The sequence below is a fragment of the Lutjanus erythropterus genome, chromosome 13 (assembly GCF_056507025.1).
Source record: "Lutjanus erythropterus isolate fLutEry1 chromosome 13, fLutEry1.hap2, whole genome shotgun sequence".
In the NCBI taxonomy this organism is placed as follows: Eukaryota; Metazoa; Chordata; class Actinopteri; order Lutjaniformes; family Lutjanidae; genus Lutjanus; species Lutjanus erythropterus.
In genome coordinates this window covers 38,429,734-38,445,345 of record NC_139329.1, presented here as the reverse complement: position 1 = coordinate 38,445,345, position 15,612 = coordinate 38,429,734, and the positions used below count along the sequence as shown (strand labels likewise).

At 40.8% G+C, this 15,612-nt stretch overlaps 1 protein-coding gene across 1 annotated transcript in view; it reads left to right on the top strand.

Moving 5' to 3' along the window:
* Nucleotides 1-15,612, top strand: part of cadps2 (Ca++-dependent secretion activator 2) — a 271,647-nt gene that overhangs the window by 84,555 nt on the left and 171,480 nt on the right. Inside the window, exon 3 of the mRNA XM_084733727.1 lies at nt 7,448-7,780. Within this exon, the coding sequence (XP_084589853.1) occupies nt 7,448-7,780 (333 nt within the window). The remainder of the gene's footprint in view (nt 1-7,447; nt 7,781-15,612) is intronic.

Genomic DNA, 15,612 nt, shown 5'->3' with positions numbered 1-15,612 from the left:
AAAAAGTTTCATGGATTTTTTTTCACTTGTGATTCTGTTTTCACAGCAGCAGGTGAGGTAGAGCGAGGGAAGTTTGTCCTCTGATTAATCAGTTGTGGACGGCATCGTTCTCGCCACCTGAGACCAGCAGGTTTAAAGCCACTGCAGAGGTGGACAGACTGTTTGTTGTATGAGCTCGGTGAAATTGAGAGTCATTTTTTGTTTTGCTGTCCTGCTCACAAGGACTGAAGGGACGTACTGTTTACTAAAATGTCCTCTGTTGTGTTTGTGCTGAATTCTTTTGGCTGGATGAGTTTGAGAAACTTGAGTTGTGCTTTAGAAAGAAAACTTTTTTTTGCTGCAAATTTTATTTGTCGAGCTTGGGAGAGAAGGCAGAATATTCTGTTCGAGTCTGAGCTGTAAAATGGACTCTAAAGGAAAATGTTTTAACACTGCAGCTGTATTTGATTTCTTATAAACCCACAAGGGTTGGGCACTTAAATAAAAGGACAATCAATCAGTCAATCAATAGGCCTTGCACATCTGGACACTGCAGTTTTTCCCAATTTGTTTTTCGTAAAAGTTTTTAGTCAGGTTGACTGAATTTTGCTGCATTCATTTTACAAATTGACATTGTTGTTATTTGGATGGCACCATTTGCAAAAGTCATACTGACATTATTTTGACTGAAATTACGATACGCAACACAATAAGTGGGAGTCAAGAACTGTTGAATTCATGATGATGTGACATTTTCTGGGATCTGTATCAAACAAACATGTTTTCTTACATCTGTAGATCTGTAACACTGCATCCATCCGTCATTCTTCAGCTGCTGATCTGAAGTCTGATCCAGCAGGAGTTTCAACAAGAACAGGTATTCTGACACTGTGGACAAATGGTGGACAGTAAGACTTCAATTATTTTGTCCAAAGTTGTTGTCAAGATCGAGGACTTTCACTGCAGCGTTCAGGCTCAGAATCATCTTACTGAACAGATAAAACACACTGAGATACATTTCTCAGTATTTCTAAGCCTGCATGTTTTACAGGCATTTATCGTCTCCCTAGTTATTCATTTTAGTGTCTGTTAGTGGGATTAAGAGCTGAACAGAGAATGAAACATGACTCTGAGCTCACTGTTGAACAAATCTTCTTCTTGCTCCACCTGGCAGTCAGTCTGCAGCCTCTTTACGCAGCCACGACTTAATCCCACTAGAAACTGTGACATCTGTCTCCTCATTTCAAGTGTCGTCATTTGAGCAGTCGGCTTTATGGTCGTCGGCCTTCCTGCATCCCCTCCTTCAGCAGGAGCTGTTTAATGTCTTTTTGTTCTCCGCAGGTTGGAGCAGTTTGTGTTGAGTGATGCTGAGAGGCAGATTAGCTGCTGTTAGCAGGCTCCTCTGGTGGCAGCCACATCTGTCACCTCCCTCTTCTTCCACTTAACGTTTGCCCGTTTCCATTCATCACCATAAAGAGGACTCTCTCTGTGACGTCTCTCAGCATCGCCCCCTCTGCTGATTCCAAATATCTCTGCTGATTTCTTCAACACAAAAACAATAGTTTTCTCTGGTGTTTGTCCTTTATCTCCTTGTTGAGACTCTGCAGCGTCTAGTGATTTCTGTTCCACGTCGTTACTCCTGTAGCTCCACGGCGGTTCCTCTCCATCTGCTGTTGGTTCACGCTCCGCAGGTCTATCGCTCTCATGAGGCAGCGTTGCCAAACCCTCGAAACAGACTGAAGCCGGTCACATGGTTCAGTCGGGACTTTTTATTTTATGTGTCACAGGACAACCTTCAGTCTGTCAGCATCCTCTCTCTTAGAAATCCTTTATAACTCCTGCTGTCAGCTCAAAGAGCAGCTCCACTGGAATAATTTTAGATTTTTGTGCTCACCATCTTTATTTCAACATCTTCTTCTGATAAGACATGGAATAGGATTGGGCAATATATTAAAAATTTCACACCGGCCTGTCAGTTAATAATGGAATAACTTATGTTTGTTTAGTACTTTATAACAGTAAACTGAATATCTTTGGGTTGTGGACAAAACAAGACATTTGAGGACGTCATGTCAGGATTTGAGGAACACTGATCAACATTTTTCACCATTTTCTGACATTTTAAGGCAAACACCAAGTTGTTAGAACTACAAAGACACTCAGTTGTTGTTACAGAGTGGAGATTCTTCCCTCATAAAGCATCTCTGGCTGAGTGCAGACAGCGGCTACAGAGAGCACACAGCTCTGTGGAAAAATCACATCAGGCTTTGGATACCCACTCAGTGTTTGTTAGATGGATGAGTCTGTTGTTGGTTTTAGTTTCTCCAGTGGAAATGTTGGTGATAACAAAAAGGTGAAATAACACATCTTAATCTTTTAAATGTTTACTGCAGCTCCAGTTAGGTTCTCCAGATAATTTGAGTAGAATTAAAACACTAATAAAAGCTTTGTGTTTGCAAATGATTTTTTTTATTAAAGATTACCGTATTATAAGTTAATCAAACATCATGACTCATTTCTGAGCACTAACAGAGAATAAATGAGATGGCTGAATGAGTGGAGTAATGGAGAAAAAACTTTCCCTTTGCCTCTTCACAGAGCTGTTGATGCCTGCAGACCCTGTCAGTGTTTCTGCCCCTGGAGAAGTTATCCATTATGTATAATTACACAGAATCACTGCAGACTACAGCACACATTAAAACCTGTGTTTTCATCCCACTGGGCCTCATAAATCTGGATTTATTGCATGAAAGTCTGGCCAGGTTGTTACACTCTCATGACTTGTACCTGTATAGCTCCCAGCAGTGTTTTTAATTGCTACATGAATTCCACTGGTTTATAACCCGAGTGCAATTCTACTTTTATTCTTTTAATTACTTTTTTTCATTTGACATTTGATGTATTTGACTATGAACTCCAGGAGAATTGACACCGAACGAACCATTACACCACAGAAGTGTTGAATGTTTTGTTCCAAGGACGATTTTGCAGGACATTGTGGCTGAAAGTGGATAAATAGGATTTTTATCAAGGCCCTGTTTTACGGCTCAGTGACCTCTTTTGAGTTTCCCATTTGTTGCATTCAGCCTTTAGTTACACACAGAAAGTCCAAATTTTAAGAAAAAGTAAAAGATAAGAAAAAATAAGATATTCCTTTATTGGTTCGACAAAGGACACATGCACTTCAACAAAAGCATGATGGAAACCCGAGCAGTTCATGCATGGACTGTTAAAATTGTCACAAATCACAAATCAGAGTGCTATTTGTTGGGAGGGACTTGTCGCATTAGCCAATAGCCCTTCCCAGCCAGGGAAGACGGTACAAAGGTGGTTTCTTAGTGGGGGCTTAGTCAGCTAACTTAGCATTGACCGAGCTAACAGCAGGTAGCGGTTAGCTGCTTTAGCAATAAGTGAAGATATCAGGATCTTCAGGAAAGCATCAAGAAACGACCTCAGCACTGTATTTGCCGTCAGTGTCGGAGCTCGTGTTCAGTCCCGCTCCAGTCTGGTTCTGTTGTCTGCTAACAGCAGTTAAGTTAGGCGAAACTTTGACCCAGAGTTGAAGCTGAGCAGCCGAAACCACAAAGTATTTTCTCCATAAAATATGATCCACTTTCGCCTAAATCAGTGGATATAGTCATTACGTTGTGTTTTTGTACAGTAACATTAATCAGTGACGCGCAGGCCCCCGTCCATCGTGTGGTCCATGTAGCTAAGATTAGCTAGCTGCTGAAGCGGTCCACTGTGCCTTGTGCATAATCTGCTGGCCCCAAAGTGAATAAATTCTGTCCTGCAGACCCATAACCACCGTATTTTGGCGAAGCAGCACAGAGTGATTGACAGAATGATGTCATGATATGATTGGTTGAAATGGGTTCTAGCTTATGTAAACACCTGTCACGTTTTGTTTTACAGGAGGAAAACATTTTTTGGTTGATGTGATCTAAGGAATTAAAAGGACATTTTTTGTTTCAGCTCAACTGGAACGTGTTTATTTTTGACTGACATTAGCAGTCAAAATTTCATTTGATCAGAGATAAAATAAAAGTCTGTCTCAGATATGGAATAGGTATCATTACTGACCTCTACCTTCATGTTCCTGACATCTTCATTTAAACATGACAGGACATTCACAGAGAGATCCTGCTGTTTTATATCATACGAGAGAAGCTTCTGTTTGCTTACATGTTACAAAAGTGGCTGGATATTCATTTATTCAATGACATAAATGAACACTGGAGAGAATACATGGTGAGACTTTTGGCCAGATTATTATTGTAAGAATGTTTTTCTTTTAGCCTCTTCTGTCTCAGTTGCACTGCGAGAGGAAAAATTGTTATCAACTGATCTGATGTAAGGAAGATCAGTCTCCTCAACACCTTAAATGAGCTCCTTCACAGTCTTAAACTGTGCATAAGAGACTAAGATTAAACTAATACATTTAATATTGTGATCTTTTAAGCTGATAGAAGAAGTTAATCTTTATCTGTCTGCTTTAGAAGAAGATTAGAGGATTTAACTTTATTGGCAGTGTACACAAGGAAATTGTCTTTTTGCAAACTGCTCCTAGTTTAACATGCACACAGTCTCCCACACATTTCATCACAGAGGTCAGAGCTTGTTGGCACTGATGATGTAACCAGCTCACACCTGTTCTTGGTGCTGCAGATCGAACCGTTTCAGTTACCTCTAGACCAGTGTTTCTGGGGGCGCACCGCCCTGCAAGTTTTTATGTTTCTCTCTTCCAAAACACCTGATTCAAAAGACACCTTTTCTGGAATGTCTTTACACAAGTTTACATTTGGGCCACCAAAATGTACCCTGGCCACAAGATTTAGGGGCTTAGTGGCCCATAGGACAAGTGCTTAAGAAGATATCCCTGAAAAAATTATAAGAAGGCTGTGTGTGAGTAAACTGGCATATAGTCATTCGAAGCTCTGCCAATGAAAGGCGTCTCCGTTCGATCTGCAGAGTCCCTCTCAGCAAAGACTGAAGACCCAGCTGTTTTGTGAACACCTCTGCACATGATGCAAACTTTACCTTGTGGCACTTACTCATGCTGCTTGTGTTTTATCAGCTGTCAGATGTACGTCGGTTTGGATAAAAGCTTCTGCAAAATGAATATGTAATGTCTAACCACATTCAGCACAGGCATGTGGATGTTAACCTGTGAGATTTGTTGACTAGTCTTTACTTCAGTTTGAGTTTAATTGACATAGAAGTTAGCCATTAGGAACATCAACTGCAAAACTCCACGGTCAGTTGGACGATAATTTAAGCTTCCACAGCTGAAGATGTAAAATCTGGTCTTACATTATCACTGATGCACAAAACTTAAACAAAGATGAGTGGTTTTCAAGGGTTACCAGAGTCTATTTTTGTTATTTTAGCCAAAAACAGAAGAATTTGGACTGATGTTGTAAATCAAAAGACATGAATTTGTGCACATCAGAGGAGAAAACAAACTGAATTATGTAAAATGTTTTCCAAACCTTGATGTTTTGGTCCAGTTTGATGTTCGTGCCTGTTAGTCTCTTCAAACTGTCCTCAGCTGCTGCTCTCCGAGCTCTCGGCCTCCATTTGATGAATCATTTTCTCACTGATGTTCTGCTCTTCAGAGTCTCGGAGCGACTCGCAGGAAGAGGTGAAGCAGCCAGCTGAGAGACTGTTTAGTGTCACACTGAGCTGCTTCTGCACGCTGACTCAGTCTGAGCCACTTATTCTTCTGTCAGACTCGCTGAGCATTGCTTTGGACAAAGGACGTCTGTCAAAAGCCACAAATGTGAATAAAGCAGTGGGTTTAACATTAGACCCAGTGAATTACAGTGTGGAGGAGGACAGGACGCTCCTCTCTGCCCTCTGCCTCTTCTGGTGATTTCAGTCTGAAATTTTTGAGTTTGAAAAAAATGTCTTTCAGCCATTCAGCAGCTGCTACACAGTTTCTTAATATTTACTTTAATTAAAATGTGTTTATGATTTGGAAGCAAAAAGCAAAAGCAAAGCTGCTATTATACCAGTTTAATTAAGCACTAACCCAGATGGGAGGAGGAACTTGTGGAACCTGCCGTAATTTGTGTTGCTTTTTGTTTGGCTTGTTGTGTGGTGCTGTTTTGAGTCCTGCTGCATCCAGACTCAGCTTGGAGACGTATTCATAAAACATCTGAAGAGGTTCTAACTGTTTAGTTTATTTGGAAATCCTAAAAATATCTAAATCTAATCTAAGACACTTTAATGTCGATGTGTAAATAATTTACAAAGCATTGAAACACTGCAAGTCTGAAGTCTTTTCTTTTTTTAAATTATAGAGATAATGATCACACAAACTGCTGTCCGACACCATCATGTTCTGTAGTCTATTTTATTTCAGGTTCCCATCAGCCATCGGTGTGTGTGTGTGTGTGTGTGTGTGTGTGTGTGTGTGTGTGTGTGCGCCGTATAAGTTGTTAATACTGATTCTGAATCACCACTCAGATCATCAGTGTTGTGCTCATTGCCAGAAGATGATGCATTGTGTTTCAGCACTTGGGCCAAGTTCTATTCCTTTCCAGGTTTTTTGTCCAACCTTCTGCTTTGGGATCCCACTGTGTCAACAGTGTTTTCACTGACATGACGGAGGAGGCTGCATTTATTTGATTGAGTGTTTTTGTCAGTCTGATGAAAACCTAAAAGTTGCTCTCAGTAGTTCACAGCAATAGGTCCAAAAACAATTCAATTTTTTAAAAATTCAGATACTGATCGGCTGTCATCTACAACCCATTTCACCTGCTACACTGCCGATATTGATAGTTTTTTGGTTTTGTAATACCAGCTGCTATAGCAGTATTAGAACAGTTTGATATTAAACCAAACTGGACTGGAAACACTGAGCTAGAATATACAGAGTATATTACATTATACTTTTGTATTGTACATGCACACCTAAGTAAGCAGTGCAGGTATTACCCAATGCTAATGCCACAAAAGGTCCATCAGAAAGTAGCCAGAGGAGAACAAATAAGCAGAAATACACATGAAGGCCCTTAAATGTAGCCAGGGCAAGCAAGTATTACTGCAGACAGACATGACAGGATTGTACAGTACAGCAGAGTAAACAGTTTGACACCCTGTTGAAATACTGAATTTTTACTACGAGTTAACTCAGCCGCGTCCGTGATCAGAGCCCATGAATGAAAGATGCAAGTCAGTGAGTTTTCCACAACATGTTCCTGCAAATGTTTCACAATGAATGCCTTATTAAGAAATTAAAGGTTTCTGTCCACTGAAACACTGGACAACTTTTAATTTGAAATTAATAAAGAAAGTATGAAGGCAGGAAGTTTAACAGGGCAAACATGAGCAGATCAAAAATATGTGCACTGACATATGGCAAGAATAAAACCTCTGTAAAAAGGGACTCTGATTTTTCTGACTGATCATGTCCAATAAACAGCTTTAAGTCCTTATCCTTGTTTATCTCTCCTCCTTGCAGGGCTTCCTGAAGAGCGAGAGAGTTTCCCGGATGGTTCAGAGCGGCGGCTGCTCGGCCAACGACTTCCGCGAGGTCTTCAAGAAGAACATCGAGCGGCGCGTGCGGAGCCTCCCTGAGATCGACGGCCTGAGCAAGGAGACGGTCCTGAGCTCGTGGATCGCCAAGTACGACGCCATCTACAGGGGGGACGAGGACATGCGGCGTCAGCCACAGCGGGCGCACCTGAGCGCCGTGTCGGAGCTCATCCTCAGTAAGGAGCAGCTGTACGAGATGTTCCAGCAGATCCTTGGCATTCGCAAGTTTGAGCACCAGCTGCTGTACAACGCCTGCCAGGTGAGTTCGACAGCCTGCGAGGCTGAATGATGAAGTAATGCTGCGCTGTCCTCAGCTGCAGTTCCTCTAATGTCCACTAGAGGCTGCTGCAGGGAAACTCTGACTGTATTAAACCTCTCTCTACAAATGGAGAGTCATTACATGCTTTTTATTTTAGCTCTGGCTCTTTTAAGCTGATTCCTCTGTGTGTTTTATTGGTGCCTAGAAATTTCCTTTCATTAAGATGTTGATCAGAGTTGACAGCTTAAAAGCGAGGTGCACTGCAGTGCTTTTTCTTCCATGTGTTCCCCGTCACATTGATGTATTTTTAAGGAGGCGAGGCTTCTTTTTTGCTCAACTGACTTTTAATGACTTGGACATCTGCATTAGTAGGATTTTTTTAACAGCAGCTGTGATCTAGCAAGTACAATTACAGCAATTAGGAGCAAACGGGTCTTAAAGCTTGCCAGAAACTCTGAGTGACCATCAAAGCTTGACATGTGATGTTCATGTGGCAGCTATTTCTGTCGTTTTACAGATGATGCGGTCTATTTCGGTGGTAAAGTTGTAAGATTATTTTAAAGTAAAGGTTATGGGCTAATGATTATTTCATTATGGTTATTTTCAATGATTTGGTCTGTAAAATGTCACAAACGATGGAAAACGTTGATGACTGTTTTACAAGTTGACGTCCTCAAATGTCTTGTTGTGTCCAAAACACGAAGGTATGCAATTTACTGTCATGATAAGACTAAAGAAACCAGAAAATATTCACATTTGAGAAAATCAGAGAATTTAGGACGTTAGGACGTCTCTGCCTCACCACATTCATTTAAAAGTTTTTGACACGTTTTGCCTTTTACAAATATTGTGCTTCTTGTGATTTGAAAATTGTAGAAATCAATATTGCGATTTCGATGGGATTTTGATTAATTATGCAGTTCTAGGAAAGACTTGATGCTCTTTGCACACATATGAGTATCGGCCAAAATCAGTTGGAAAATATCAGGTATTGATAAAAAGACAATATTTTGCATCCCTATTTTCTGCGGCTTTGATAGTTTTTCAATAAGCTTTTAATCGGGAAGTATTGTTTATCAGAGCATCAAACCTCAAATGGGATGTACAGTTGTCACCTGTAAGTAGCTGCATGGTAAAAACAGTTTTAGTGGCTCATTCCAACCTGAAGTTTCAATTTTAAAGAGATGTTCATGTATTAAACACCTCTATGTTGTACGTTAAATTGGGTGATTTGACTCATTTGGCACTGAATAAATCTAGAGGACTCTATAGTTTGACAGGTGGAAACTCAAGGTTAAAGGTTACAAACAGAAAAACCCAATGCAACACTTTTGATGGAGTAGAGTGCAGAAAGTGGAGTCCTTTTAATGTAACAGGCTCACTCATTAACACAGGAGTGAGACTGTTCAGCTGCTGTATGTGTCTCTAAACCTTGGATTAGTTGACCTCTCTCTTTTAGAACATCCTCTGTAAAATCCTGATGAACAGTTCAGTGAAAATGCCATTCAGATGCTGTTTTTGTTACTCCTCTGCTCATATTTTCCACTTTTTTTCCTTTTCAATCCAACATGTTATCCCAGCCTTCTGCTCGTCTCACCTCTCTGACCTTCAGTCCATCACTATCTCCTTATTAGACCTGACATTTCTTGCATTTTTGCAGCACTGATTAAAAGTAATTTTAACTTAATCACAAATGCAGTGAGTTCTGACGGTCAGGGCAAACAGGCTCATTAGCGGCAGACTCTTCAGAGCATCATGAAGGTGTCGGTAGCTCGACACACTGCTGCTCAGTAATTAGACGGACGCTGAACCTGCACAGTGACGACCATCCAGACTGCAGCGAACCAGTGCTGTGTTCCCACATGAAGGAGTGCTAACCTGCACTCAGAGTGAAGATGTAGCATGAGGACGAACGAGGAGCTTGACAGAAAGTAGCATCTTGGGACTAAACACACCCTGAACATGAGTTTTCAGGTTTATGGTGAGTCAGTGGAGGGTGGATACAGCTTATTATGTAGCTGCTGAGCTTCCCCACACACTTGTGTTTGCATTGAAAACCATAAAATCAGGGTTAGAGTCTCCCTGCTGCCTCTGCATCAGGGAGGAAAAATAACACCAACAAGTGGGCTAAAACTCTTTATAGAAATCTCCTGTTGCGACCACACATACAGTGCAGTGGTTTATTTATCACGATCGATGGTTTCCTCTGAGCTCTGCTGTTTCAACACTGGTTTGGATAGAAGATGTAGTGTGCAGCAGCCGCGGAGGCAAGAATTTAATCCATAATTGATTTGATATACAGTCCTTCAGCAAAGACTCAGAGCATCGTGAAGCTGCCCACACTTCAACAACAGAGAATATAAACAAGGGCTGAATAATTAATCAGACTTTTATGGAAATCACAATATAGTCTACTGCAATTTTCAAATCCCAGGAGGCACCGCGTTTGTTAAAGGCAAACTGTGTGTCAGAATACTATTTTGGATTACCGTAAATATTGTCATGCTGCAGACATGTCCTGGCCTCCACATCGTATTCTCTGGACTTGATAAAACATATTTCTTTTGGCGCAGATCCCAGCAAATAATGGTGTGAAAAAGATAATTCCCTCTAATATTACAAGTCATATCACATTGCAATATCAGCCAAAATAATTGCAGCTAATGTGGAAGTGTCCTGCACTTCCGCTAATAGCCAGCAGGGGGCAGACAAGGAAGTAGTAGTAGTTTGCTTTAGGGTGTGGCCACCTTGTGGTTGACAAGTCGTTAAATTAACAGTTTAACTTTAACTTCATAACTTTAACAGTTATGAAGCTAATAGTTTTGTGAGCAACAAATCAAACTTGATTCTGCGTCACGATTGTCTGAATGAAAACACACTACAGCACATCAACACAACTTTTCTTTGTTCTCATCAGTCCTTCAGGTTTTCACAACCATAACATGAAAAAAATGAGGCTAAATAATGAAATAATAATGAAAAATGTGCAGGTTGGACTTGTTTGTATCCTTCAAATTCCTTCTGTTGTCTCGATGTGAATTCTGTGTGCATGTTGCGGTTTGGTAACCAGCTGCAGCTTCGAGTCTCCATGGAAAGCAAAATTAAATTTTGGCTTTGACATTTTGCAAATTGACCATTTTTCTTGATCAGACCAAAAACTACAGATTTAAATGTACATTCAGTTACTTTGAAGGATTAATGGATCTTATTCTCAAGAGAACAACATTGTAATTTTACACCAGATTCATACAATCGTTGATCAGTACAGTGAGTATTAATATCACAGTAATATCACTCTCTCGCTGCAGGAGTGCTGTTGACCTCTGACCTCCCTCCATTGTTAAGGATGATTCATACCACTCAGCCGGTGTGTTCAGGCTTCAAGCCTGACTAGTTTAGGTCTTGCTGAATCCCTCAGAGTCCGTCTCCTGACCTGCAGGGACCTCAGACATCTTCCGTCTGGTGAAACTTAAAGGTCAAATTTAAAGGTCACAGACTGCGGGGAAATGAATTATCAACATTCTTCAGTTTGAGAGGAGCTGCAGAATTAAAAAAAAAAAAAAATAGATTCTTCAGCTGTGCATTTTGTTCAGTTCATTCACCAGACATTTTACAGGTGTTCAGAGTTCGTAGTGTTTTGGTCTTTTGGGAAATAGTCTGGGTTTTGATATTTTTTTCTCTTTTCTGTGTGAGGATGTGTGTGTGTTGATTCTGGATGTTAATCTATAAAACATTTATGTTCTGTAAGGGAAAAGACAATGAGCAGCAACAATCTGTAGGTGAGGACAAGAAAGAAATATAAAATATATTTATGACAGCTCGTCTTCACCACATTGCAAGCAGGTTCTTCTACTTCATATATTTATTGTTAGGCCTCACCCTCCAGTGGCCGTAGTAATTACGACAGGAGCAAAAGAGGAAGTCAGGTGGTGAAGTGTACAGAACGGCAAAGCTCGCTAAGGTAGGAGGTCAGGCTGGATGGATGGGTCAGACACATCCAGACTTTAACCCAGGAGCCTGCTGTACATGTCCAGTGTGACACCAAAATTCACTGTTGACTTATTTTAACTTTTTTTTAACTTACGCATGTAAGATAATTTATGTAACTTCCTTACTTTAAGTGTAAATGTGCGTGATTAGTTGACAAAACAATTTAACGTTGCTACCCTTGGTCATTGGCACCAGAAATACTAATCAATTAAATTAATCAATGATCTTTTATTAATTTGTAACACCATTTGACTGCTTAAGATGTTATGCAGCCACCTGCCACTAACATGATCTGCAGCCCTGGCAGACAACAGCCCCTTTTATCAGCTAAGATCAGAAAACATCCCATTGCAGTTTTGGAGTTTTTGTATTTTGATCCAGAAAATGAAAATCAGGTTGTATGTAGGCTGTTTCAGAATAAACTGGCATATAACCAATCGTCATGTGGACATTAACCTGCAAGGAGAGCAGGCTGCTGCTGCTAGCACTACTAGCATTAGCCACACTGTGTGGCTGCTACATTACGATGTCATGACACTGTTTACATGCAGACACTGTGATCCTGCTTGGTCTAAAACAAAGTGCCACGTTTCAGCAACATTTAAAATACCTTACTGAAGAATGTAATTAAGGGATTTTAATACACAGTATTTTTGTTTAGGTATGAGGACATGTTACAAAATAAAACAATAAATAAATATATATACTAAAAGTAAAACAAAAAAGAACAGCCTATCAAGTGAATGATAGAGATATTACTTAAAAAAATTAAGACCAACTAAAAACATAGAGCTAAATAAAATGCATGTCCTGGTGAGCTGAAGTGTGGAGGTCTTTGTATTTCATGAAGGGATTCAGCCTTTCAAAGGCTACAGGAATAAAAGAGCCCAAAGCGTCTTTGTTCTCGCTATTCTGTAACAACTGCCTAAAGTGGAACTCCTTATGAAGTGGGTGATCAGCAAAGTTAAGAACAGCTTCATTAAAAAGACTCATAAAGTAAAGTCATAGCAGCATCACTTTAAACACCGTCAACAAATTCACCTTTGTTAGAGAGAAAAAATGCTGCAGAACCTCAAGTTGGACGCTACAATGCATTGAGACAAATAATGATTTATTTACATTCACACGGGCAATTTAGAGTCACCAGTTAACCTGCATGTCTGTGGACTGTGGGAGAAAACCCAGGAAGACATGGAGAGAACAACCTCAGTGAAGAAAGGCCTCAGCCGGCCGGCAGGTTCAATCCCCGGTCCTTCTTTCTCTAATGCAACAGTGCATCTGGTCAAATTTATTTATATAAAATTAATCGTGACAGAAGTTAATTTTAGGGCACTTTTCAGGTCTAGATCATGATTATTATTATATTATTTCTAGAGATCTGACAGGTTCCACCGTGAGCAAGAACTGGGCGACAGGGGTGAGCAGGGTCGACTCGACTGTCTCTGCCTCGACTGGTTGGGTTTTAGAGGAGAGTTCATACAGAACTGTTGCATGGTATATATTTTCAACATTTTGTTTTAAATTAAAAGTGGTCCAGTATCAGAATTTGTCAGTATTCGGTACTTGTTGTGGGGCAGTGTTGGTGTGTTCTCACAGAAACTGAAGCCACACTGATGCCTCTGAGCTGCACACTCAAGAGACTGCCCCCCTTTCTGTTATTTCCCTCCAGTTTCTCTTTTTTTTCTCTCCTCTCTGTATGTCTGTGCATTTATGAATTAAAATATATCGTACCAGAGCAGAATCTGATGTGACTGTGTGACTTTTTCCTCCAGAAGCTCAGGCTCTGCCTCCAGCTCTCTCCTCCAGAGCTCCCCACAGCTCAGCTCGCCCAGTCCTTCACACACTCTGCAAAGCGATAACACAGAAGCTTTTCCCTCAAGTTGAATATTTTCAACTGGCACTTAATACTGTTTTGCCTGAGACACTCTGTTAAGTGTGAGTTATTTGAGAGTTTTGTTTTAGAGCTTCTTAAAATGTTTAATGGCTAAGGAGTATACGACTAATAGCAATAGCTACAGGTCACTTCTGAACTGTGGTGGCTCTATAGCAGATAAGGGCAAAATGTGGCCTGAGGGCCGGATGAGGCCCACTGAAAGGTTTCATGTGGCCCACAAGGTCATTATGGAAATTCCAAAAATTAAAAATAAAGAAAAGACAGTCATTAGCATTTTGCTTACCATTAAACACTTACCTTTATTTTGAAAGGGGTCACTGGTAGTGATAATAAACTGTATCTTCTACACTGATGGGTTCATTTCCAGAATTTGTCTCTAGTGTTTCTTGTGTCTTGTGTTACTTTCTTGTCCTTGTCCTCCAGTGGGTTTTCTTCTTGTGTATCTCCTCCATCTCTGCAATAAAAATGTCTCCCTTGGTTCCGACTGTCATGCCCACGTCCTGAGGTTTTTTGGTGGTTGCGATGTAAAGCTGGTCCTCGAGATCGTCCACCACTTTCGAGGGCTCCGTTGTCTTTTCTGAGGGACTTGTTGCGACGCCAAAGACTCCGTTCTTCAACTCCATAAGAGTTTCCATGTCGTCGTATTCAGGTAGACTCATTTCCTCTGAGTTAAACAGAGTGTGTTCTGAAGAACAGGAAGTGAATGCATCTCAAAGTTCCATAATGGCTTAACTTTCTGGAATGGAACCATACGGCAGCCATCTTTCCTCGTTTCAGTGTGGAGTTCATTCCTTCACTGTGGGTCCAGAGCAGAGAGTCTTTGCTGGGATGACTGACCAGCCAGTCCTCCAGAGGCAGAGGAGGAGAGCAGGGTTTGACTTTTCCTGGAGGCAGGGAGGAGTCGTTCCCCTCGCTGCCCTGTAGACCTGCACCAGAGTCTTGATTGGGTGCAAAGGAAACCTGTGTGATTAATGGAGAGGAGGAGTGCTGTGGATAACTTGAGGAGACACAGGCAGGCTTGTTTCTTAGGGAGACAGGTACCTCAAAACGTGGACAAATCAAACCAAAGCTCTCTGCTTGATTAGATACCGCTGGAGGGAAGAGAGAAAACCTTTTATTTCTTTGTAAATCTGGGTGAACAGATTTTAACGGCCTCTTCACACATCTTTACAGTCTGAATACCACTAACGGTGCATCAGTAATCCTCAGCGATTCTCCTCTGCTGATTATTTCCTTCGCTGTAACCGCCTCTGAACATAAATAGCTTCCATTTACAGATTACTTCACAGCCCATTGAGACATCATCCTCGCCTGTATAACAACCAGACTGTGTCTGTTGCCAGGACAGATTCTATTATTGTCCTGCTTCATTAGAGGCCAGAATGGAAAGAAGAAGAAGGGCTGGAGGGGGTAGAGGAGAGCGGAGAAATGAAATGAAACATGAGCTAATTACATTTTTAAACGCTCACCTGTGTTTCACCTGGGTTTCATTAATATCTTAGTGATGTGAACTGCCTTCAAAAACTGTTCATCAGACTTTTGGATTTGTCAGTCTTTTTATATTAAAATTAGATGATCAGTGTGTAAGATTTATGGGGATTTATTACTACAATATGACATATATGGAATATAATATAGTGTAGTATGTTTTCATCAGTGTGTAATGACCTGAAAATAAGAATTGTTGTGTTTTCTTACCTTATAATGAGCCCTTTATATCTACAGATGGTGTGGGTCCTCTAGCACAGAGGCCGCCATGTTGCATCACCATGTTTCTACAGCAACCCAGAAGGGACAAACCAAACATTAGCTCTAGATAGGGCCTTTTGTGATTTTTGCAAGCTTCATGGCCACTGTAGATTCTTTTACACACTTAGTAGAGGACAGTGAGGCGTGTTTGCAATCTGCAAGCTCACTGCTAGATGCCACAAAATCCTCAACATTCATC